General features: G+C 40.2%; 1 protein-coding gene across 1 annotated transcript in view; it reads left to right on the top strand.

The window, feature by feature from the left end:
• The first annotated feature begins 1,754 nt into the window (after nt 1-1,754).
• Nucleotides 1,755-26,364, top strand: part of LOC137141939 (potassium voltage-gated channel subfamily KQT member 1-like) — a 552,592-nt gene continuing 527,982 nt past the window's right edge. Inside the window, exons 1-5 of the mRNA XM_067531059.1 lie at nt 1,755-1,920; nt 2,008-2,027; nt 9,859-9,985; nt 18,439-18,517; nt 22,114-22,210. Of these exons, the coding sequence (XP_067387160.1) occupies nt 1,755-1,920; nt 2,008-2,027; nt 9,859-9,985; nt 18,439-18,517; nt 22,114-22,210 (489 nt within the window). The remainder of the gene's footprint in view (nt 1,921-2,007; nt 2,028-9,858; nt 9,986-18,438; nt 18,518-22,113; nt 22,211-26,364) is intronic.

Here is a 26,364-nt window from a genome sequence, read left to right as displayed (position 1 = left end):
TGTCTCTATTAATATCTTTAGTCAATCACCTGGCTGGAGAAAACTGTACTTGAATTAAAGGCTTATGAAAATTTAAGCCCAGCTAATGATATACAAAGAATAAGCATAATAATTCATAGTCTCAAGTCAGACATCTTTCTCTTTGTATAGACCTTGGTTCTCTAGTCTTTGTCCTGTCCTCTGCTCTTGGACTTTTGTAGGCTAGCCCTCTTCCTGCAAGGCCCAGTCCGTGCTCCCTCTTCCTCTCCTGGGTGCTATGCAAGATGGCTACCTCTCCTCTTGGCGGCAGCAATAGAGAGACAGATGGGGAGCACTGGGAAAAGCCTACCCTGCAAAAGTCAGAAGAGTGAACCTCACTTACCACCAAAAGGGATTTGGGAATACTGATGGTGGATTGATGCAAAAGCAAGGGGAAAGCCTCTCCTTGAGGCCCTGCTTCCCCATGCCTACAGAATGAAGTGTAAGGACCTTGTCCTCTGATTCAAGGCTCTGTCTCTTCCTGCACCTGTATCATCAAATCCCACCTCTACCCCAATTGAACTACCACAGCCATTGCTACTGTTATTGCACCCTCTTTCCTACCCTTGTCTTCATCCCTTCATGATGCCTCCAATGCCTGGAATAATCTTCTTCTCCATTTCCTTCTCCATTAATTCAGATCCCTTCCACTTCTTACATGAGGTTCATGATTACTAACACATCACAGCATTATGCCATCACTATGAGAAAAATGTTTTAATTTATTATTATTATTTTAATTTCCCAGTGTGGGGATATGGTTATATACCCAAATATATTTAAATTTGATACTCTTCAGGACATATTCCTTGTGACTTATCTAATTCTCCAAGCATGCTGTTGGCACCTAACAAAAAATAAGAGGGAGGAATTAAGGGTTACAGAGAGTATTTCCAGTATTTCGTGCCCCCACACCTTCATGGGATTTAAGTTTAGTACTCAGAGCCATTACTAGACCACCATTTGAGCCTCTAGCAACATGTTCATTCCTCCACATGTCCATGAAGATTTCATTTCTGGTTGCTATCACATCTGCCCAACGAGTAGGAGAGATTAGCATGCTGATGGCTTATCCCCCCACACGATATTTCATAAAGATAAAATCACTGTTAGACCACACTCTAAATTCCTACTAAAGGTAGTTTCGGTTTTCCATATTAACCAACCCATCCACCTACCTACCTTTTATCCGAAACCGTCTTCCAATGCGCAGGATGCGGCACTACACACTCTGAATGTCAGGAGGACCATAGCTTTCTACCCGGACAGAATGAAATCATTTCATAGTCAGATTGTTTGTGTCACCAGCGGAGCATTCCAAGGGCAGGACCATCTCCAGCCACAGACTATCCAAGTGGATTTCAACATCCGTTCGCTCATGCTACAAAGAAAAGGGCTTACAGGTTCTTTCACGGACCAGAACTGATTCCACGAGAGCAATATCCACTTCCATAGCCTTCTTGAGTGATGTTCCTTTAATGGACATATGCAAGGCTGCAACGTGGGCATCAGCTCATACCTTTATAAAACATTATGCTATTGATTAGGCGTCAGCCAGGGATGCCTCACTAGGACTAATGGTACTGTCATCCGTACAGAACAATGAATTCCAAAGTCCCTCCTCCTATACAGGGCACTGCTCTACAGTCACCTAAAGTGGAGCACCCCCAGGGACATCACTCGAAGAAGAAGAAGAAAAGACTACTTGTCTGGTGCAGTAACTGGTGTTCTTCGAGATGTGTGTCCTTGTGGGTGCTCCAACTACCCTCCCTCTTTCTCTCTACTTTGGATTTCTAACCGTGGATTCTGGAGTGGAGAAGGAACTGAGGGAGTCAGGCTGCATGTGCCGTAGAAGATGCACCAACGGTGCCGCGAGACAAGAGCTGCGTACACGCGGCCCAAGTGAGTATTGCTCAGAAGATCTTGATGGAGGCCATGAGACGTGATGACACCTAAAGTGGAGCACCCACAGGGGGACACATCTTGAAGAACACCAGTTACTGCACCAGGTGAGTAACCCTTTCATCTGTGTCTATTCTAATCATGTGTGGAAACTGTAAATATGCAAATTGCATTGAGATTCTTATGGATATGATGATATACAAATATAAACGAATCCAGATTAATTTCCAAACAATCCCCCTCTGAGAGTTAATCTACTGAATTGTTTCACCGTTGGAAACCAAGTATCTATTTTCATATATACTTCTACCAGAAGAGGTCACCATTGTTATTTGCAATGGACATACATCATCATTTTAAAAAAAACCCTAGTTTCCTTTTGTGTTGCTAGACAGGGATACATTATTGTGCTTTTTAACAAGTGTTTAAGTATTTAATTTTTTCAAAAATAGCTTTTGGTGAACAAATCATTTTTTAAAATACAATTACAGTCAATTCATATATTCGCTTGAGGTGAATGATACTTTAACCTCTTGGCATTGAAATCTGAATAAATAAGCTATTGGCTCAGAGGAGATAAATAAATATTTGCATGCACAAGCATATGTGTTCAATTTAAAAAATAAAAAAAGAATTTTAGTAATGTGCTATCATCTGAAAGGTATGGTGGTTTGAATTAAAATGGGAATAGGAAATAAAACTTTGTCTTCACTGATAACATACATTCTAGTTTGAAACAGGCAGCTGGATTTTGAAATCACTGCTATGTTAATATCCTAAGCCAGGTCCTGTAGCCTAACTTCCAAATGTTTGTAAACCACTTTATTGGGTGCTTTGGTGTGGGAGGGGACACATCTATTCATGGTCAAGAGACTTTCATATTTAACTCCTTTCTTACTATGTAATAACTCTTTGAACTTAAATTTACTGTTTGTTTTCAACCTAAAAGTTAACATCTATTTTTAGGAAAGATATTTTTTTTAATTATTGAACCATTTTTGTCTATCTTAGAGTTTTGTACTCCTGCCCATCACTGTAGTATCTGAGCATATTCCACATAAATTTGATTAGCTATAACAGTGTCCCTAGTGGATATCATGGACACTGTGAGACTGTTTCTTTTGGGTGGTAAAAACTCCAGAGCCAGTGTGTCCATGAAATCCATTTTATATGGAAGATGCCCTGATAGTGCCCGTCACAGTTGTCAACTTTGCCTACTGGAGGTAGTCTTTAGAAGTCCTCTGCTCCTCTGGAGGCTTTTCACTGCAGAGCAGCAGCAGCAGCACACCTCGGTCTCCTGCACCTAGAGAGAAAGGATCATCCAACGGCTAGAGTGCTACTTTGGGCTATAGGATACCTGGGTTCAGTTTCCTGCTCTGCCATGGACTGTCTGACCCTTGACAAGTCACTTAGCCTCTCTGTGCCTCAGTTTCCCATTTGTAAAATGGGGATAATAGTGCTTCACAACCTCACTGGGTACTGTGAGAATAAATACATTAGAGATTTTGAGTCACTTAGATACTTAATGGTTCTCATCATCACAGTATCTAAAGGGATAAATAGCCTCAGAATGTTCACTCATCTCCACTTTCTTGGCATTGTGTTCTCTTGTCACTTGGACATTAGATGCTTTAATCTTATGTAATTTAGTTGTATAGACTAACTCATGGTTTGACCTTTTTTTCGTATACCCAATAGTCAGGTTTTTTAAATTTTGATTGTTTTAGGTTTGTAATTGATCATTCCACCTTTTGATCTTATTTCACAGTTGCCAGTTCCGTCAAATTTTGCCTTTCATCATGCCATCTTAGTTTGCTGACCTACTTCTAACCTCTCCCATCATCCTTCTAACTATTACAATCTTTCCACTCTTTCTTATTGCCCCTTCTTCATCTGCTCTTCTCACCTCTGTCATCCGTATCCATTGCTGCCCCAATGCTACCAACATAAAGAATAGTAATAAATAGTAAACTTAACCTCACAGTGACAACCAAAATCTCTAACAATGTATAAGTGAAATGATGAGGAAGGGTGCATAAGAAACTGAACAGTTTTAATTATATTTTCAAAGCCCTAAACCATCCTTTCCATGACCACCTACCCACTTTGCATTGTTTATTGCTCTCCTTTCCTTGTGTAATGTCTAAGTTTATATAATAAACTCTGAATAAAATCTGTCTGTAAATTTTGTTAGAGCCAGGTTTTATCTTTAGGCTTCAGAGCTTCAAAGGCAACATCTTTCTAAGGTTTGCAGAGAAGGGCTCTCTGCTGTGGATAGTTTGAGGAGTGTGGGATGGTGCTGTCTGGTGCAGTAGTTCCACATGATAGATTTTATATTTTACTATATTTCCTTTCTTTGAACCATTGACTTCATACAGCTTTTCTGCAATATTAGATAAATGAGCAACATTCTCCAATACTGCGTGCTACTCTGTGTACGCTTATCTCTGCCTCATCTCCCCTTTTCTCAGTGACCCTAACCCACCCACATGACTTCAGTTATATGACCATGTCACTTATAAATCTGTGCTGGTGAAGTCAAGTGCAATCTTTGGTTTCTACTTGCTGAGCTCTATGTGCTTAATGGTGCAATCTGAATTTTCTTCATGCAGCTTTTTCAGGAATAAATTCCAAAGAGCAGTAATTCGAGGTGTTTAATATTCTGCTTTCATCAGTGTTGCTCCAAATCCATGCCTTGCTATATTTTTCTGACCCCAGGGCATGGTGCATACAGTAGAGATATGTGGGTAATGTAACACACTGAAGTCATGTGGCCTTATCCTGCAGTGCTTTCTGAGGGAAATTGCCCCTTGCGGTCAGTAACAGTTTTGCCAGAGTAAGGCACATAGGATAGCTCCCATAATCTGGAGTGCTACTTTATGGAAGGTATTTTACTCATGTGTTAATGAGGTTTCCATGCCGTTTAGAAATGCCTGCAGGAAAAACATGCTATTTCTCTTATGCTGGGGAAAAGATCCTGTTAGCATTACATGTATGTTTGCACTCTTTATGTAGGATAAACCTAAATAAAAATACAAGTTGCTTCTATCTTCTTTTAAGATGTGGTGCAGGGGGGAAAATCACTGGACAGTTGAGAGTAAAAGCTGGTTCTTGGATCTATGTGGCTGCATTTCATGTTGGCCTTTTAGGAGACTATTAGAAAATAGAACTTAAAATAGATTTTTTTAAATGCATCAGAAAACTTGGGGAAATATGGAAGAGCGAGTATGTCTCAGCTTTGGTGGATCCAGTCCGCTAACTCAAGTCCTGCCCTATGCTGCTTGTTTAGCAGCCACTACCTTTATGGGCACGAAACAGCCATCCATCACATGGATGTATTACAGAACGGAATTTATTCTGTAGGCTGATTGTAATGTGTTCTACAATTTGCTCCAACAGAACACAGCCACTCTGAAATAGAAAATGTTACTGGGGGAGCTATTATCATGACGTTCATAGTCAGATTCCTACTCTAGTTAACTCCCATTCAAATCAGTGGGAGTTTGCTTGCATTAAGACCTCAAAATTTGGCCCAGGAGACTGGAATTTTTTTGTGTTGTTTAGCTGGGGATGAGAGGTGGGGAAAAAGAGCAGAAAAAACCTGAAACCCAGTCTTCTCTGAGCCTTCCAAATTGAGTGGTTAAGAAACATGGAAAAGCAAGACTATACTCTTTCCCTGCCAGCTAGAGGTAGTCCCATCAGATCAGCATTGAGGCATATAGGTCGGTTAATTTAAAGAAGTTTGCACTGCTGCCTATGCATCTATGAATAAATAAAGGACTTCAGTCGCCAGGCAATACTATCTTGACCAAATGCACAGTTTCTTTCATGTTGGATTTTAAGGTTACTCTTCAGGGTATCTTAAAGTCCGTGTTGTGCATTAAGTACTGGTATAAAGGGTTCTATTCGCAACAGGTCAGAATGTACTCAGTTGTACTCTAGACAGTGTCCTGTCCACGTAAGTGTATGTAAGGAGCTAAATCTTTCTATACGATACCCCCCAAATAAATTCCAAGCTTCAATGGCAACATGTCTGGACAGCTCTATAGAGCATAGAGTTGTCACTTCCTTCCTTAGGCAGATGATTAAAATGCCATCTTCTATATTAAATAGAATGTGTTGATAAACTGGAGAGCCAGACAAGTACTCCTGGGGTGACATCAGCAAATTCTGGATACGTCACAAGTTCTTTAAAATATTTAGTCAGTGCTATTTGTATGTAATGGATCTCTTAGATGTAGATTTATGTTAATCTTTTCTATTAAACATATCAATTATATGTAAAACAAATTGATGTTATTCAAAGCAAAATAAGCTGATAGTGTAGGAAGTATGGAAAATCGCCATGGGCCTTTCTTCCATGTAATGAATATTTTCAGACACCTAATTTCAGATTTAATCTCTCTTGTTCATAACAGCGAGATTTAAGATGAGAAGTGCACGTTTTCAGTGTTGATTGACTTTCATTGCCTTTAAGTAGCCATTAAATTAAGCAGGTTGTTAACCTGATGTTTTCACCTCTAAGGACAAGAAAACCTTGAAGACAGGTTATCAGATTAAATTTCGGACATAAGCACACGTGTGCAAACATTGGGACTATTAAACCTCTATGCTTGCTTCTGAGGCTTCATTGTTTTGAGCTGACATTCCCTGATTGAATCTTCATGAGCACGCTATTCATTTAGCCATCCCACTTCCTCCTTTTACCCGAGCACCTAAATATGCCAGTTAAAAAGAGTGAAGAGAGCCTTGTGTATGCTCTCCACCTAAAACACAGCTGCAGCTGAGAAAATACTTGCCTTTTTCATGTGTGCACTTTAATCACTCCAGCTGCATTCAATCCCTTCTTCTGCTTCTCTGATGCAGTGTATCCTTAACCATATCGAGAGGTATTGTGAATTCTGAGTTACAAGTTTCATTTATATGCCTTCTTTTACATGATATACATCTTACTTACTGATTCAAGGAGTCACAGATTTGGTTACAGATGATGTTCTAGCAGGACAGTTAAACCTAGTATATCATTAAAACTGGTGACCTTTCTTCAGAGGTTTCTAATTTGACTGAGCTTTTGGACTGTAAACTGTTTGGAGGCTTATGTCTTTCTCTTTCCCTCCATATCAGCATGTTCAAGATCTTTTAAATATGTTGTATAAAGTTTCTTAGTGCTAGAAAGAGCATGAATGTTTCAGTGTATTTTGATTTTTTCCCCCCCACTGGGTGTGCTTGACAATTTGACAAAAATAGGTTAGAATTATTTAAGAATTGAGAAAACTGCATCTTTTAGATGCAATTAATGGGAACATCCTTTTTCTTGAGACGTGTTGAGAACATACTATAGCTTTTGTTTGCAAGACGAGACGGGCATACAATGACTGCAAGTGGTGTTGGTAATGACTTCAGGAGAGAGCAGTAAGTAATCAGACAGTGCGAAGCTAATGTAAATTCTGATAACTCTGTCAGTTCTTGAAAGTGAGCAGAGATCGGTCAAACTTCCAAACTCTCTTCTAGCCAATCTGAGAACCCAGTTCTGTTTGAATTACCAAAAATATTGCTTAAGCACAATGAAGTAGTCAGGAAAAGGAGAGGACCGAGATTAATTGATGAATTTGATGGATCTGTCCTTAAGTGTTTTTGCTTTGTTAGATGTGCTTTCTGCTTCCCAGAAAAAAGGCCTGCACAGTGATATTGCCACATTTTCCCATCAGGGAAAATCACAAAACTTTAAGTCCTTTGTTTTCTCAGCGTTTCTTTTGTACATAATGTTTTCTCTGCTAGCAAATACTTAACATAACTGGACATAGCAATTCTATTTCACTGCTCCTATCAATAATTCTTCCACTGGTGTTAATGATCTTCTTTAAGTCTGAGTCAGAAAAGCCTACGTCTTGGTGGCGAGAAGGGGGGACATGCTTTTATCTTGCATTTATATGGCACATCTTTCCTTGTTGTGCGTTGCTGAGACAGTTTTTTTCCCTCCAAATTTAACAATTCAATCATAATTAGTAGGCTTGTATAATTCCTCTTTTACTCACCTTTCATCCCCCTAATCCTTGGATTACATGTAATTCTAAGGATGAGTAGGCAGGGCTCAGGGATATGAATCACATTCCAGGTGTGAAGATGGGGAATGGGGTTGTTCCCAAATGCTCTCCCAGTTGAGGCTGCTCTTACTACCACATCAGCTCAGCTTGTGGGGTTAGAAGGAGGCTGCACTCCCATCATACTCCTCAAGAGAACACACATGGCCAAGAGAAGGTGTAGCATTGGTAGGCTCTGCAGGAATCTCTATTCAGCCCTCTTCACTGGAAGGAAGGTTGACAAGATGTATGTACTTTGCCACAGTTATTTATTATCCTATTTATTCTTAATTATTTAGTAATAGTGGGCATTCTAGCATGTGATGCTAACTGACATGTAATGTAAAAGTAATACATCAAATGCAAAACTTGAGTTGGTACTGTGTGACGTTTTGATTATAACTAGAAAGTTATAAAATTAGTCTGGCATACATTAAATGAATTAAAAGCTGGCTGACTGATCTTAACATGTAATTAAGGAATTGGTGAATTCCTTACTCTGGTGGGCCCGCAGGGACTGGTTTTTGGCCATACACTAGTTAACATTTTTTATTAAATACTTGGAAGAAAACCATAAAATCATTGCTGATAAAGTTTGCAAATGACACAAATTGAGGGAGTGGTAAATAATGAAGACAACAGGTGAGTGATACAAAGTGATCTATATCACTTGGTAAACTGGGTGGAAGAAAACATTGTGTTTTTAATATGCCTAAATGTAAACGTACATCTAGGAACAAAGAACGTAGACCATACTTAAAGGATGGGGGAGTCTATCTTAGGAAGCAGTGACTCTGAAAAAGATTTGGGGGTTACGGTGCATAATCAGCTGAACCTGAGCTGCTAGTGCAACGTAATTCTTTCATCCCTAATCCCAAAATGCTCTGATCTCTACTGTGCCATTCAGAGCACCAAGTACCAGCACAGACTATCAGTGTTTAATGAAAATTGTGATATAAGTGTGTTATCTTTTGGTACCTTGCAATTCCTAAAATGCAGATTGCAGACATATTTTAGTTAAAATGTAAATATTTTCAAAACTCATTCTGGAACGGGATGTTGCATTTACTACATATGTCTGAGTCACTGGGTGCACTTTCAGCTATAGGTCATCTTTAAAAATTGTGTTCTAGTTGTTCTAACATACGGATATGGTAAAGGAAACCAAGACAGAAACAAAGAACTCTTCAGTAACCTAAATTCAAATTGTAGTCCTCACCTGATCTACTTTTGTCACAAAGCACAGAAATAATTCCCCACTGGTTGTTTCCTGGATGAACTAATTTTTTATTAGAAGCCAGTGTCAGAATTTTCATTAAACATAAAGTAAATATAGGTAAACAATAACAAGCTTTGATTACTAATATATTTTGATGTACTGTATTTTCCTGCATATACAAAAGTTAATGTCTGAACTTCTGTTATGTTCATGTAGTTCATGTTTCTTAGTTTATATTTTTGCTAATCTTCAGAATAAATCTGTTTCCATTTTTCATCTCTCTATTTTCAAGTTTTAGGAGCAGTAACTAAACAGAAGAAGAAATGTAATGTGACTTCCCTGCGAACATACTGCTATGGTGTTGCCTAGAGGGATTAGGAGAATAACCCTTAATTCTGAGTTTTCTATTCCAACAAAATTTATTTATGCTGACTAGTTCCTTACTCCACAAGTAGTTTTCTGGCACTATACTCCATTTTTTAACTTCTCTGAAAAATAAATAAATCACAACTCTTGTTACCGTTGGCTTTTTGGTCTTCAGGAGGTGGCTTGACAGTCACTGGCGGGAAATGGAAAATGCAAACTGTGGGTTAATAGCTAACGTTCATCACATCTTTTTTTTCCTTTTAATTCCAACAGGAAATTGTTCTGGTGGTGTTTTTTGGTGCGGAATATTTGGTGCGGCTATGGTCTGCTGGTTGCAGAAGTAAATATGTTGGCTTTAAGGGAAGACTACGTTTTGCCAGGAAGCCTATATCAATTATTGGTAAGATTTATATTGTTTTTAGACTACTCTATTAGTATCCAGTTTAAAGTGAAAATATGAAGTTATTACCAAAGAGCATATTGGGGACCTAAATTGTATCCTTGACTTTTAGCACTGACCTGTGTGGGACCTTGGACAGGCTGTCTGTGCCTCCCTGTGTCTCTGCTATTTACATTGTAAACTTTTCAAGGCAGGAACAGTCTTATTATGTTTTAGAAGTGTGCCTCATACAAAGGGGTCTCTATGCCCTACCATGGCATAACAAATAAGCAGTAATAATCTTGCATAGCATGAAATAATGTTATGTCATGGGCCCTTGCCTACAGGGAACCTTAGCGGAGGAGGAATAAGCCAGATCACACAATCTCTCTGGAGGGGGGGGGGAGGGGAAGGGAGCAGGGGCATCTGCTGGTGATTAAGGGGGGGGGGGCGCGTGGGTGAAGCTATGTGGATGGTCCTACTTTCCGATACTTTCAATAATTTGGTCATCGTCTCACTGGCTGGGTTTTCCATTTTTTCCGCAGCCCCAGATTCTCAAATTGTGCCTGACTCTGTGCTGTAGGGTGGACAGGGTGGAAGGCAGGGCACAGTGGAGCTGCTGGAGGAAGAGGGAATAGAGAACTAGTTGTGGGAGAGTGAGGGCAGGTGTTGGGAAAAGGGGGCAATAGACAAAGGTAAGTGGGTTTGTACCTAACATTACTGTAAACATTTGGTTTTGTCTTGTGTGTTTTTCTTATTTAGTTTACGAACACTTTGGGAAAGCCTATGTTTTCCTGTTTTGTTTTTTGTATGCCACTTTGCACATTTTAGGTGCTACAAGGATGCAAATGTGTATAAAAGATCTATTAGTACCATATAGCATACCCTTTTTAATCATTAAGGGGCCTGTGTTCCCTTTCATAGGTTGTTTTTATACAGGGGAATTGGAAACTGAGTTTCTGCTCACTGGGTTTTGTGCTCATGCTTCTGCCAGGTACGGGAAGGTGGGAGGCAGTGAATGAGTTTAGCCTCATCTGCAGAATCCACATCTGCTTCCTCACCACCTATGGTGTGCAGGAAATGTTGTGGTTTCTGACCACACTAATATTTGAAAGTTCCCTGTGAATGTCCAGCACCAGTGACTATTCACAGCCTATCCCCTCAGGGTACATCTACACTGGAATAAAGGATGCACAGCATGGCCGTGGCTGACCCAGGTCAGCTGACTCAGGCTTGCAGATCTTGGCTTGCAGGTCTATAAATTGCTGTGTAGATGTTCAGGCTGGGGTTGTAGCCTGGGCTCTGGAACTATGCAAGGCCAGAGGATCTTCAGGGCCTGGGCTGCAGCCTGAGACCGAAGGTCTGCACAGCAATTTTTAGCCATGTGAGCCCGAGGAAGCTGACTTGGTCAGCTGCAGGTGTTTAATTGTTGTGCATATGTACCCTTAGTTACTTTCGTTTTTCTTGTTGTTGGTTTGTTATAGACGTGAGGATTTTGATGCTTGTGAAAGAGAAGGGAGTTTTTTAGACAGGGCTACTAATAACTACATTTTCTAAACCTGCTTCCTATTTCTGAATTCAGCGCTGCTTATAAAAAAGAGTTAAAATTGGCAGATACCCTCTGTTACTACTCTTCCCCCTCCTTTGTTTCTCTCTTTCTTTCTTCTTTACTTCAGTTCTTCCAAAGCTTTTCTTTTGTTTGTTTTTTGGAGATGCTGGATATAACTTAAGCTAATGAAGAAGCATCTTCAAAAGAACAAAAGCTGGGGTGGGGAGGGGGAAGAAGAAGCTGGGTATGTCAAACGGGAGAGGAGAGAGAACAAGATGAAAGAATTAAAAAATGAAGCTAATACTAATGCAAAAGGAGGTGGGGGAAGAAAGGAAAACTACTGGGAGAAAAATGTTAAGGTGGGAAGAGAAAATTAATGTTTTATTTTTATTTTAGATAAAACTTAAAAGTAAAATAGTTTCCTCTTTGCATTGGAATACCTGGATTTTTCATCTTCAGATGGAATTTTCTAAAGACACAGGGTGGCATAACTCTGCCTGCGTTGAAATCAGTGGGAGGTGAGAGAAAGTAAGAGGGTGAGGAAAGTAAGAGTGGTTAGGGAGCCATCTTGAGACTTAGAAGACCCAAATTCAAGACCTTGCTCCACCACTGACACCCAGTGTCACCTTGGGCAAATAATTAATATCTTTGTGCCTCCGTTTCCCATCCCCCAAATGGGAAAATAGACGTTCCCTGCCTCACAGGGCACTGAGGTTTAAATACATTCAAAATTATAAGGCGCTCAGGTACTATGATGATAGGCACAGGTATGGCTCTGAAGATAGAGGGATATGAGTTTACCATTGGCATCAGCAGGACCAGAATTAGGTCAACACTCAATGCTTTTGAAAATTTCACCCTGACTGTTTATAATTATGCTTTTTGTAAAAAAAAATAAATAATGGGCACAGGTAAAGATAACACGAGAGGGATTGCAAGGTCACACCTCACCCTTTTGTTGACATTACAGTAATGTCATTACAGATGAATTTTGTAATTGATGTTTATTCACTGTGGTCTTGGGTGCTTATGCTTTGAAATAAATATTTATGTAGGTGCATGTTCAAGGGTGTTCTGTGTGCATTATTATCCCATACTCTCTGACTTTAGCCATGGAATATATTCACATGCACCTTCAAACTTTGTTAGGGAATGAGGAAAGAGCATCTGCACATTAAATGTGAAATTCCAGTCAACTTATATAAGCCTACCAGTTGAGTGCCAATAAAACATTGAGAGAATGTTAGCAAAAACCACATTATTGTAAGTCAGAACTCAAGGTATGTGCATACAGTCTGTTTATTTTATTGCTCTTACAGACAGATTTTCACTGGGCCACTTAAAAGCACATATCCAGTCTAAGAGCTATCTCCACAGGATAAGCTTCATACTATAAACTATTAGAACTGCTAAAAACCATTCAGATTTTATTAAAATGAAATTTTGTTTTGCTCTATGTACTTGAAAATGGATTAATTATTTTTGCTCAAAATCAGCAGATATTGAAAGTTGTAGACCAAATGTAAAGCTATGAGAAAATTAGAAATCAAATTGTTAATTTAAGAATGGAAATACTTAAGCAATCTTGACTGTAGGTATCACTGTGTGCTCTGCCTATTTCATGTGTATAAATAAGAAATACCTGCCTGGCAGGTTGATATTTAGATATAAATGGCAGCTGTCTGAAGCTGCTGAAGGATTTGAGATGGTAGAATAGGCCCCAGGGAGGATGAACCAGAAGGTAGGGTTTTCAAAGCTGTTTGATAAATGTTTGATTTAGCTGTTTGATTTATCACAGGGCTCTCATCTCTACACTTATGGTGTTTGTGTGTGTGTGTGTGTGTGTGTGTGTGTGTGTGTGTGTGTGTGTGTGTGTGTGTGTGTGTACACATTTATATAAACGCTGATGAATCATTTATAGTGTACCACATGTTCATATTAGGGGTGTGTGTGTGTGTTTATATATGTATAATAGTAGGAAAGGCACAGACATTATAGTCAGATCTGATAGTGCCACCTATCCTCCTAATGTTTTGGGGTCTATCTGACCACAACACACACATACAAGTGAAATGTTTTGTGCCAAACCTGTGCCTCTTCATACATGAAGCAGTCTCAAACTGGGATGAGGTCAATCTTTCCACATTGGTTTTATTATCCTAGCCATCGTGGGTTTTGATAGCAAAAAAGGTAATGGGGTCAGATAGAGCTTCTCAATGTTAGTAAGTGGGGAAAATGAAAGTACCACTTCCAAAGTCTTTGGGGATCTCCAAACACATACACAAATTTTAAAAAAAGATAGTCAAGCCATTGCCACCTCTTTCTTTAAATAGTCTCAAACTCTGAGGGCAACCTGCTAGCATCCACTTCTGGATGCATACCTGTTGAGGTTTTAGTGTAGCGCCCCCCTCTCCCCCCCCCCCCCCCAAAAAAAAGGGTCAGTTTTGGCATCAGTTAGACCCCAAATCAATTATGGAGGTATTCTAGCATCAGACTGAGATATATTTACTTTGAGTTATGATTATCGTTTTGTTTTTCAAAAACATGCAGCAAAAAGACCTTAGGGATCTGAGACCCAGCCTTATGTATCATCACAATTGTCCAGCAAATTGAGTTTCTTTGAAAATGAGGCTGTCAAATTAACATGCTAGGAAGAGATTCTGGGGAAGCCACAATTGTCAGTATATTTTCTGGCCAGCCCTCACTTGACAGATGCTGTAGATAGCGAAAAGGCTTGCTATTGTTGGGGCAAGGATTCGCTATTGACAGAAGCTGTTTCTATTTAACTTTTCTTGCCCGGTTACCTTCAACGGCAGTGGCTATGTTTGAAAGCTCCACTGGCTGTGTATTTCTCCTGTGAGTGAGACAAGATGACAAGAAAAGCATGTCTCATGGAGAGTTCCGAAGAATGTTCACCGCAGGAATGGATGGTTCTGACACCGTGAATTCTAGTGGCGCTGACCTGGGAGCCTGCAGTTGTGGTATGGGGTGTTGGTGCGGAAGCAGTCAAAGATGAAATCACTGAGGAAAGTGACTCCAGCAATCCTGCTGTGCAGGAAAGCCAGGATGTGCCTGCAAACTTTTACCAGTCTAAGAACAAAGCTGAAAAACGGGGAGAGATGTCCAGATGCCAGCAAATCTTCCCACCAGAAACATTCTCTTCGTGCTTCAGATTGACCATGCACTCCATATAGTGCATCAGGGACACTCTGTTCTGCTTGTAATTTCCTCTTGATTCAAACTATGCTAGGTCTTATTCTCCAGTGTTTTAACAAGTATGGGGCTGAGTTGTTTGGGAGTACGTGGCAGCCAATATTTGAGACTTTATGCCTACTTGGTACTGCATATATTAGCAGGTGTTTATGGATATAACAGAGAAACATTAGAAGAGGTGTGATCAAATGACCATGGAAGGCTGCTATTCAGAATTACTGTCACTCCATCGATTTTGAATCATAACAAGGGTCCTGCACTTCTACAGAGAGGTGCACAGAAGCTGAAGTGAGAGCACCAAGCTTGCTACTATTTCAGAGATATGGGATTTGTTTGTTTGGTACTCTGCCCAAGTGTTTGATTCTGTATGAGAGAGTCCCCATTAACAAACAGCTGGTGGTTTTCTATGGTTGCAGTCCTTTCAGGCAGTATATGCCTTCAAAATCAGCCAGGTCTGACACTAAAGTCTAGCTCTGTTGTGACTCTATAATTTCTTACGTTTTAAATTATGACGTATACACTGGCAGAGAGAAGAGTGCAGCAGTGGCAAGAAACGTGGTTAACAAATTGGCTCAAGTTTTAGAGGGAACAGGGAGAAATATCACAACGAACAATTTTTTTCACCGCTTGCTGCCCCCAAAAGCTTTACTTTGGTTGGCACAATTAGAAGGAACAAGCCTGAAATTCCAGGTCGATTCCTTCCCAACTGGCAAAGACCTGTCCACTCCAGTTTGTTTGGTTTCCAGGAAAATATGATCTTGTTAGTTATGTACCCAAAAAGGGGAAAGCAGTATTACTGCTGTCATCCATGTATTCAGATGATTCCACATCCAGGACTGAAGCAAAACCCAGCCTCATTCATTTTTATAACAAAACAAAAGGAAGGGTGGACACTTCTTTACGGGATCCTCATCCACCACAAAATGGATAGGCAAAAGCAGGGTGACAGTGGTTTTTGTGAACATTTTGGACATTGCATTGTCCAACTGCATTGCATTGCATTGTTCTTATCCTCAATACACAGTCTTGGGACTCTTTTCCGGTCTGGGACTGTCCTTCCCCAATTTAAAGTCTTTGTCCTCCAGATGTTTCTTCCAGCTGTTGAGTTTGGGGGAGGGGAGAAAGGAGAGGCCAAGTGATGATGATACTTCCCCTGTTTTATAGCTTCTTCCAGCTTGTGACATGGAGGCCCACCCCTATTGGCCAAGCAGAGTCCATTCTCTATGTGCTGCCTCTGAGAAGTCTTCATTGTATACAATTCCTGAGATAGTGGCTTCTTTCCTTGATGGGTGAACCATTAACACTGTCTGGCTACTCCATTTTTATACCTGAAAGGCTGGTTTTGGGTGTTCCCAACCTCACAACATGTTTCAGTAACACATACATAGCAAAACTTCACATACAATAGCACATACAATCCAACAGGATGTTAATGTTCAACAGATCAAGACTTTTAAAATGATACTTCACAAGGCATATTTTGTAGAAAACATATCATAACTATATGACTGATTAATATGGGAGTTCCAGGGGTGCTGCTTTGAGGTACAGAATGCCACAGGGATCCAGCGGGGATGCCAAACAGAGAACCCCAGACAGCACCCACTGTTCCACAAAGGAGTCAAAGGAGCCAGTGGACATCACCCAGAGGAACTCTGCCTGGAGACTTGGTACTAGTGGAGAATGGAAGTGGACCCCATGGTTGCAAAGCACATCTCCATACACCTTCCTCTTCTTGGACAGATGGATGAGCATCTTGGCCATGCCAGGAGGAGGTTGATGAGAAGATCTTGTGATGTTGGCACTGTGAATGGGGTGTGCAAGAATGAACAAGTGAGGCAGAAAGTGCAGCCAGAACCTCACCAAGAGCTTCTGAAGGAGCTGGAAGAGCGCTGCAACCTGCTGCACTCTAGGTAAGCATGTGCCATGGTGTATCTTTCACCACGGAATGGACAAGTGCTAGGAGGCTCCATGAACCATACCAGCCATGCTCAAAGCTCCATGGAGTAGCTGCTAGCTAATATTCCTGGCGGCCCTTGGGAAAAGGTGGAGTACAGACGTGGCTCACCAGGATTTTCTGCCCTCTGCTGGTAGCAGGAGGTCCGGCCACTTACCATCAGAGTGGGACGTGAGGGTGAGAAAATGGATGTTGAGGAGCATGAACATAGAGAGAGGTTCATGAGGTCTGGTATAAGATGGACCGACTTGATGTTCTGTAGCCGGCGCAGGTGGCGTGTTGTCAGGGAGGCTCATGGGGCAAAGACCTGATGATAAATTCTTGAGGGTGAGCGGGGAGCACCCTTCCACAGGACCCACTTGAAGAAAACAAGAGAAAAGGGGGTCAAGGCTGTCCTCATCTCCTGGAGCACACAGCGGGGGATGCACAGAGTGGGCCACCCCATGCGCTGGCTGAGCACTGTATGGTCCACACAGTCCCTCTGATCTTAGTCCAGGATCTCTCCAAGTCTGGTGGTAACCGCCAGTGTATCAAGGAGGACTCCACCACCTGTGCATGGAGATGAGGTTGTGTAGCAGGGGTTCTGCAAGGAGGGCCTCCTCCACAGGGGCTGCTATGGATACTAGTCATTGATACTAGTTTCCAGGTCCTGAGGAGGTCCTAGTAAAGTGTAAAGTAAAGGGTCTGTAGGACCCTTACCTTATTTGTTGCAGAAGTTGTAAGGTGTGTAGTGAATGAAGCAGGGGTCTGCAGGAAGAGAAAAGATGGTCCCATGCTAAAGACAGTTGAATGCTGCCATGGAGAACTTAATTCTATCCTTGCCTGTGCCACATACATCCTATGTGATGCTGGGCAAATCACTCAAAGCAAACTTTTTATGTGTGTTCATTAATTGTGCGTTTCTCTGTTTCTGGGTGCCTGCTTTGAGACTGATGGCTCTGATTTGCAGAAGTGCTGTGGACTCATAACTGCAACTGAAATCAATGAGGGAGCTGTTCAAATAATGTGGATACTTTTGACCTTAATCTCTTTGTGCCTTAGTTCCTTATCTGTAAAAGGGGAAAATAATAACTTTATCTCACAGGGGTGTTGTGGAAATAAATGTAATATTTGTGAAGTATTCTGAAACTATAACAGTGAGTGCCATAGTGTAAGGATCCCAAGGAAATAATTATTCTGCCTTCACAGCAGGGTTTAAATAGTGTGTAGTGAATAAGGTGTGGGGAACAACACATTGAATAATAACGAGAAAACAAAATATTGAACAGCTGCTCATTGAGTACCATCCGCACTGTGCACTGAATGAGGTAGAGAGGGGAAAAAATAGAATGTAATTATGCAATAAAAAACTATATTTTAATGCATACAGAGCAATGGAGTCAAATTAAGGAATAACAGGCAACACTGATTCTGCGGTTTCCTAACTTTTGAGTGTTTGAGTTTCTAACCTTAATATCATTCTCTCTCTGTGTGTGTGTGTGTGTGTGTGTGTGTGTGAGTGTGTGTTCAGGGGGGTGGGTGGAACTCATTTTCTGAAGTGGAAATAATGGGGAATTTGGATGTGATTACCAAACTTTTCACTTCGCCTAAAACAGGTTTTAATCATAGTTTCCCAGATGTGAAACTTCACTATGTTAACACACTGTTCCACCAAAACTCAACTGAAGTCATTTGGTTTTTGTCCACTTTTCTCATCTGACGTTCAATGACTCTTTAAGAGCATAAGTCTAATATTCAATGTATATTTTTTAACAGATCTTATTGTTGTGATAGCCTCAATCATTGTTCTGAGTGTAGGATCAAATGGACAGGTGTTTGCCACATCTGCAATAAGGTACGTTATTTTAGTTCCTGTAACTTAACTAAATAACCACAAGAGCACGCATCTATAAACCCATCAATAATTATTGCCAAATACGATTATCAAAATGTCAAGATAAATGTACTATGAAGGACTCAGTGTACCATTATGCCTCAGTTACTGATTGGGAAAGGCAGTACTGAGGCAAAGCATACTGAGTGGGTGTGAATGTGGAAGCAGAGAGGACATCGCTAAAGAAACATAATGTCCCAGACAAAATGTCCAACACTTTCTGAGAAAAAAAGAATATTACAGTACATTGGTTTATTTAAGAAGTAATTCAGACAGCACTTCATTCACTTGGTACTTTTTTCAAGTATGTGTAATTACTTCACTTAAATCCATCAAAGTACAATTACACTTTATCTGGCACAGGTAACACATACTGTGCATGAACCAGCCACATTTGATTTATGCAGTGTTTGTTCAGCTTGCCCCAAGTAGCACAACCTTGTTTTGGAAGGTAAACTGAGTAAATACTAGAAAGGAGCAATAAGAACTGGTGGAGGTGCATTCACACTGTGCCTATTCCAGCAAAGGGGTGCTGCACCTCCTATAATGTGCTAAATGCTCTCACTCCCACTTAAATCATTGGGAACTGAGGAAGCCAGCACTTTGCAGGACTGGCCCAACATATATTCAGCTCCCTTCAGTGTCTCTCGGGTATTTATAAATCACCGACCTTTGCCATATAAGAATTTACAGGATTATGAAGACACAAATGTCCAGAACAAATGTTTACTTTCTGTTCCCAGAGGTTAATGTGTATGTTAAGATTTGTTTAATTTAGTTATGAGCATAATGCCAGGGAAAGACTTTATTGAAAAGACACACCTTACATTTAGATCAGAACCCAGTTGACCTGATCTCTTTTGGAAAGGAATATTATAGCCAGGGTCCTGCAACTGAGGATATTCAGTGCTGAGTGCCAGAAAGCCTAAACCTTCAATGGCATTATCCCTGTGTGGAGTCTACATTACGCTTGTCCTAATCTGTTAAAGGCATTTTAGATTAGGGATAGGTTGTTGCAATCTGTTCTGAAGCGAATGGTAGTGTTAGATTTCACAAAGCACAGCTGTCAGATGTTTGCCTTGGGCTTTGTTGCTTCTGCAGCAGGCTGCATCAACTTCTTATGGTGTTTTGCATTCAGCCCCAAATACAGTGAATTTCAATAGTCTAACCTGGAAGATACACAAATGTGGATCACCCTGGTTAAGCTGCTGTCCAACCGAAAAGAGCGCAAGTTCCTGGCCCATCAAAGATGAAAGGCCGCTTCTGCCACGGTGGCAAATGACAAGTCTGGAACCTGTGCAGAATCCACTACAACTGCAAAGTTTGCAGCACTTTGATAGTCTGTAGTCTGATGTCTTCAGACTTCTGTATAGATCAGGGGTGGCCAAACTTACTGATCCCTCCCCCTCCAAGACTACACCTCCCCACTGAGCGGAAACCTCTAGTCCAGTGGTCCTCAAACTTTTCACCCTGCTCCCCTGCTTACTGCTGTCTGCACAACTCCCCAGCTGGGAGCCCCACAGTTGGGGCTGGGGGGCTGTGACGGGGGCAAGGCTACCGAGCTGCGAGTTCCAGGATGGCGGAGGCTTCCCCGCTGGGAGCCCGTGGTGGTTGGGGCTCAAGTGCCCCCCACAATGTTTCTCCCCCTCCCCCCCCCCCGCTCCCCCGAGGGGCGTGCCCCAGTCTTTGAAGACCTCTGCTCTAGCCCTATCATCCCTGCCACAGGGCAGAAGTTCTGAGCTCCCCACCCCAGTCTGGTAGGTGGAGAATGGGGGGGGGGAGAATAGGGGCTGTTTGAGCACCAATTTATCTGTAAAAGAACCACATGCAGCTCATGAGCCAGTTTGGCTACCCCTAGTACAGATCATCAAAACAGTCTCCTTTGCTACCAGTATCACTTCTATCTTTTCGGAGAGCTTGTGCATTTGCTGAGAAACTATGCCTCAGAGTTTTTATCTTATACTTCACAAACTTCAATTTTGGTAATATACAATGAATCAATTGTCCATCATGTCCATATCAGCACTTGGACACTGTGGTGGTAAGCATCTTGGATATAGCTAAGATAGCTAAACCAAGAAATGTCATAATGTCTACTTGCTGTCAGCTGTTAAATTAAAGAAACTGAGGGGAGCATCTAAAAATTGTATTCAATGTGTCCTTTCCTTTCTCCCCCCATTAGGGAGCTGTGTGAACCAGCCACTGGTGGCATACCACATATTATGAGAATTCTCCTCTTTCAGTCCTTATTTAAAAAAATTACATGAGTACAGTTAAATTTCTTCAATGTAAAACAATGGTAGAGAATCGATAGCATATCAAAGAATAATGAAATGCCATTTATGTATGTTGCCATTCAGGCTTCATAATGACATGGTACAGTCCTTAGTATTGCATGCTGGGTCAAAAAGTATAATGCTCTAGTAATTTTGATATTTCTTTTGGGGAAGCTTAGAAAAAGTGAATTCTAAATGGAGAGGGTAGATTTTTCTAAAGGCAAAATGCAGTACCTGTCTTTGATTAGTAATAGGGATTGCAGGACAACACTATGGAGAAACCTATTGAGATTCCTGCCTATTAATGTGGCACAAGAAAGCTTTACTCTAATGGGATGGTAAAAAAAAAATAAAATAAAAATCGCTAAATTAAAAAAAAAAAACAAATCCTAGAGCAGAGACCTATTAGACCGCGGATTTGGACAGATCACTAAAAAATAAACTTTAAGGTGAATCTTGCACTAGCAGATGGATAGACTAGATGATTCTGTTCCTTCTCTGACTACTTTGATTCAGTGATAGGATTTCAATACAGGCGATGCTATAATCAATGGCTAAGTGTGTGTTTGAGGGGGGTGGAGGAGAATAAAAAGATAATGGTAAAAAAACCAACAAAGAAATATTTTAATTTGCATTATTTGTTTAAAATTATTCATATGTTTCTTCAACAAATTATTATTCTGCAGATCACTTGACTTTCAAAAGTTTCCAATTCAAAATTCATGCTCTGGTTGATTAGTTAAGTTGCATAGTATTGTCTCTGTTCACTGATTGGATGATTTATGTAACTAAAAACATGCAAAAAGTGAGAATTGTGACTTTTACTGTTGAACATTCAATACAGGTTTTGCTATTGGAAAATACAAGAGTTTAAAGTTTTCTTTTTGCCAGTGTTCATGCTAGTAAAGTTCTGGTACTGAATGTTCTCAGAAAGCAAACATTTGAAGGTTACAAATAAGTAAAAATGTAATGGGCTTATGAGTTTGAACAAATACTTGTACAATGTATTTAACTATTTGGTATACTAATATACTGCACACTTAAATACAGAGTAGTATATGGTATCGAAATTACGGGTCCACACATGCAAGGTACTGAATAGCTTTAATTCCCAAGTAAGTCTCTGGGAATGGAAGTTGGTCAGCATCCTGAAGGATGATCAGGCATGTGTATTTTATTACAGTATACAAATGCATCCAGAAGGTAATGTGCAGATTAAAAAATGGTTTGTATCAATATTTATAGTGAAGCTTTTAATTTCATGTCACACTTTTCTTTCAGGGGAATCCGGTTTCTCCAGATACTTCGCATGCTTCATGTAGATCGGCAGGGTGGCACTTGGAGACTTTTAGGATCAGTTGTTTTCATACATCGTCAGGTACTGAATACTTGAAAATTCCGAACGTTTGGTCCATGAAGCTTGTTCATCTCTTGGACTTCAAATCATAATCTGGTTTAAAATGAACAATTGTTGTTGCAAGAGAGAACGAATCACTTTCAAAGACCATCCTGTTTCTTTTATTTTTAACACAGGAAGATGATTAGGTTGAATGTTTGTTTATTTCAGTTTGGTGTCTTGTAGGCATCAGCAGTGGTGTTTTCTGGAAATTATCATTGTAGATGTGAGTAATGGTTTTCTGTGCACTTTGATGGAAATATTCAGGCATAATTTATTAAACACATTTACATGGTTTGTCTTGCATATAAAAATGCTGTCAACTGTATTCACAGGAAATATGTTCTAACCCAGGTTATTTTGGCAAAAAAACAAAAACCACTGGAACCTTCTTAAGTAAATACATCAACCATTTTAACCATTCCTTTTTATTTAGCTGCTTAAATATTGAGGTTTCTAATCCAATATTAAATATAATGTTATAACATGTAGGAAAGCCTATTTTATTTGAGGATATAGACTGCGAAATAGAGGTAAACATTTCTATAAATAGCAGTCTGTTTTGTTAGTTTTTGCATTTTACCATTATGTTTCCTGTTCAGAAGTATGGTAAGCTTAAATTATCACCTTTTGTATCGACTTTAATGCAGACTTTGACAAATGAATGGTTGAAGTGCCCTTTTTTTAGGGCCTCTTTTGAAGTGTGTTTGGTGAAAATGAGTGCTTAGTTATATATCAACATAAAATTGTCATCCTCTCTTACTCATCATGTCATATTATAGTGGCTAGTTCCACACTATAGATTTCTTCACCTTTATAGCCAGTTACTTCTCCTATGACAATGCTTCCTTAACACTCCTTCATATAAATCTGTTCTCCAGTTACTGTAAACAACTATGAACTCCCCTCACAGGTGCCACCTGCATTTAGACTGCTTTGTCCTCACGAGATCATTATGTTGTGTTACAGATGACTGGGAACTGCGTAAAACAAAACACTGAAAATCTATAGTAAAGTAATTACTCTTGTGCCCTTAACATTTCTGCTTTACTGCAGATAACTTCATACCCAACAGGCTGAATTCTGTTGAAGGACATTGAATTCCTGTTCAAAAAAATCCCCAAACAAACAGCAAAAATCCCTCAACACAAACCCACTTTATTCCTATATGATAGGAGGAATTTTAATGACACATGTCAATGGTGAGCTTCATTGTTTATCTTTGCACTGCATGGCTATCCATATAATACTGAACTAGACTCCTAAAGTATTTTCTTAGCATTCACTAGGCTTACTGTGTGGGGTTTTCTGGGGGCAAATAAAAAGAACACCTTGGAGAAGTTAAATGAATGAACCAAATTAATTTGAAGTTCTATTACTCCAAAGAACTGATTATGGTGATCTATAAACAGTCTTCATATCTGTAGTGCTTGACCAAGCAGATCACCCACTAGCACATGAGTAGTTCAAAATCAAACCTATAATTCTTTATTGACATTAAACAAGTGTAGCTGAAACTACAGTGAGCAGAAGGGAAAACAACTTGAATGATTCTCTGGTCTATAATAGAAATTTGTGTTTTAAAGAAAAAAGGATCTCAGCTGTTTTTTCTTTGCAGTCAGAATACAAAGCAGACTTCTTTTGTTTGCTAACTTGAATATTTTTCAGTACAAAATGGGATCCTAAGTCCCTGAAAAGTGCAAAAACGTAAACTCTTTGGGTCCAACTGAAAATAAATTTACTTGGATCTGTCTGTACCCAGAAAAGCTTACCTAAAGATTGAACCAATGCTTTCCATGTGTGTTTGAGTTTTACAAATAGCTGTATTAGCTCACTGAAACCCGATTTGGCCAGGGCACTCAGCTATTTTCAGCAGGTTGAGCTTATACAGGTGTTTCTTGCCAAAGGCAACAGAACATGAGTCAATATCACATGTGGTGATGGAAAAACTTGGAAAAATCATGCAGCTCACTGAAAAACTATTGAGTTAACTTATCCAGCTCCAGCTTATGAGCCTCTAATCTCAGAGGTTCACTTGTCCCTCATCTTGCTTTGTGAGTTTCCATAATGCTTCTAATAGAAGGTCAATTAATGTTTTTTCTAAGACTTCTGAGTATTATTTGGGAAAATAATATTCAGAATTACAAATGTGTCCAGGTTTAAAAGAACTTATGGACTGGAAGCCCCTTAATTATTGATCTATCATGTTACTCTACATGCAGTGTGATTTTTGCTTTCTTTGCACACCACTCCCACCAATTTTTTTTAGTCATAACTGCAGGGGTAGAGACAAACTTACTGACCCCCCCGAGACTGTCCTCCCCACTGGGCAGAATCCTCTAGCTCCACCATCCTGCCTCAGGGAAGAGGCTCTGAGCTCCCCACCCTAGTCTGGTAGGTGGAGAATGGGCGGGGCGTAGAGGGCTCCACGAGCTGCACTTTAACTGTAAAAGAGCCACATGTGGCTCATGAACCACAGTTTGGCCACTCCCGGTATAGCATGTTGGACCACTTTGGGGGAGGAAAGGAAAAGCCATACCAATTTTTTTTGAGTCAATCTATTGATCATACACCTGAAGAATAGCATCTTAATATGTTTGATGTCCTAATCAAAAGCACTAGAATAATCTTTGCTGTGTGGTAAGTGCAAGGACTGCAAGCCCTGGACTTCTGAGCTGTACATCTAACTCTTCTTCTGACTTTCTGGTATTGGGCAAGTTATTTTACTTACTTACTTCTATAAAACAGAGATAATAGTACAAGCCTTGATTTTCTGCAAAACATTCAGGGAACTTCAGGTGCTATATTAGTGCAAACCATCAAATCCTATTTCTTTATATTACATGTACTTCATTATTACTGAAATCTTTATATCCTCTCTTATACACATCTCTTTAGTATTAGGCTTCTGGAATAGTTCTTTTAAATATGTATATGTATGTACACATGCACACCATTGCAATATTTGTTTTTAAACATGTATGTACATATTCAAAATTGCCATTAGAGATGATCAGAGGAAGTGGTGTTTGCATCCAGATTTGGTTTTGACGAGGGTTCAGGCTTTGATGAATAGGGCTAGGGTTTAGAGATGCTGATGTTGAAATATTCCTAGTAGCTCTGGTGACATTTTAGCTACTGTGGCTACTATGTTCCAATTGTTTGTGAGATCTATCAATAGCATGGATGCTTTGTCGTTGAGCTTCCATTTGAAGCAAGAAACACAGCCATAGTGGCACTAAAACAGTATCTTCATTCAGTGGGAAATGACATCATCTCCTGGGAATGGAAGCATAGCAAGTTCATACTCAACAGGTGTCTGGAACATTTGCCCCATTGGTTTTCTTGCCCTTTACAGCGCACTGAATTCAGGCTCTCCAAGTGTTAAATGGACACCCACAAATAGAGACTGCTCATGACTATCTGCTGCCCTAGGCAAAACTTCAGTGTGACATTTCTCTCCTCGTTAGCCTAGGATGGTAGATTTGGCCCAGCTTGCCTGTCTTTCAAATTTAAGTGACTGGCATTGTGACCTGCTGCATGGGGTCACAGTGCCATGCACATTTGGCCAGAACACCCCTTCATCATGATAGAGAGGAGGCTGGGCCAAATCTGCTGTGCTAGGCAGCTGCCTAGTTTGCCTATAACTATAGTAACCCATGCCTACAAAATAAGCTATATCTTAGCATGATAAATGGAGGATCACTGATGAAAGAGGAAGGACTTGGACAAAATAGCACAGAAACATGCCAAAACCAAGAGAAAAAACAATGTGAGCTGTAAATATAAAAGGAACTCTTAAGAGTTCAAAACAATAAGATCAGACGTACAAAGTGCATTAACTGCTGTACAAAAAAGAGGCAGCAGATTTGGTGGAGGAGAGGTTAACCACAATGGAACACTGAACTAGTGAACATTCAGATCTGACTTCCTCCCTCAACCACCATGTTAAGCAACTAGAGCTGAGAAAATGGATGCTACTGAAAACTGAGACCAGAGAGGGAAAAATCAAGATTACCTGAAAAAATGTAGAGAAGGGAACCCACTTTGGTTTGTGCAAAGGGTTGAATCTGGATTATCTCAGTGACATCTCAGTGGATGGAGTATATGGAGTCTTGACTCCTGATGCTGTAAAT

The sequence above is a fragment of the Emydura macquarii genome, unplaced genomic scaffold (assembly GCF_026122565.2).
Source record: "Emydura macquarii macquarii isolate MOO-44397 ecotype Brisbane River unplaced genomic scaffold, CSIRO-AGI_Emac_v2 contig_3122, whole genome shotgun sequence".
Taxonomy (NCBI): Eukaryota; Metazoa; Chordata; order Testudines; family Chelidae; genus Emydura; species Emydura macquarii.
This window is presented reverse-complemented; position numbering and strand designations above follow the sequence as displayed.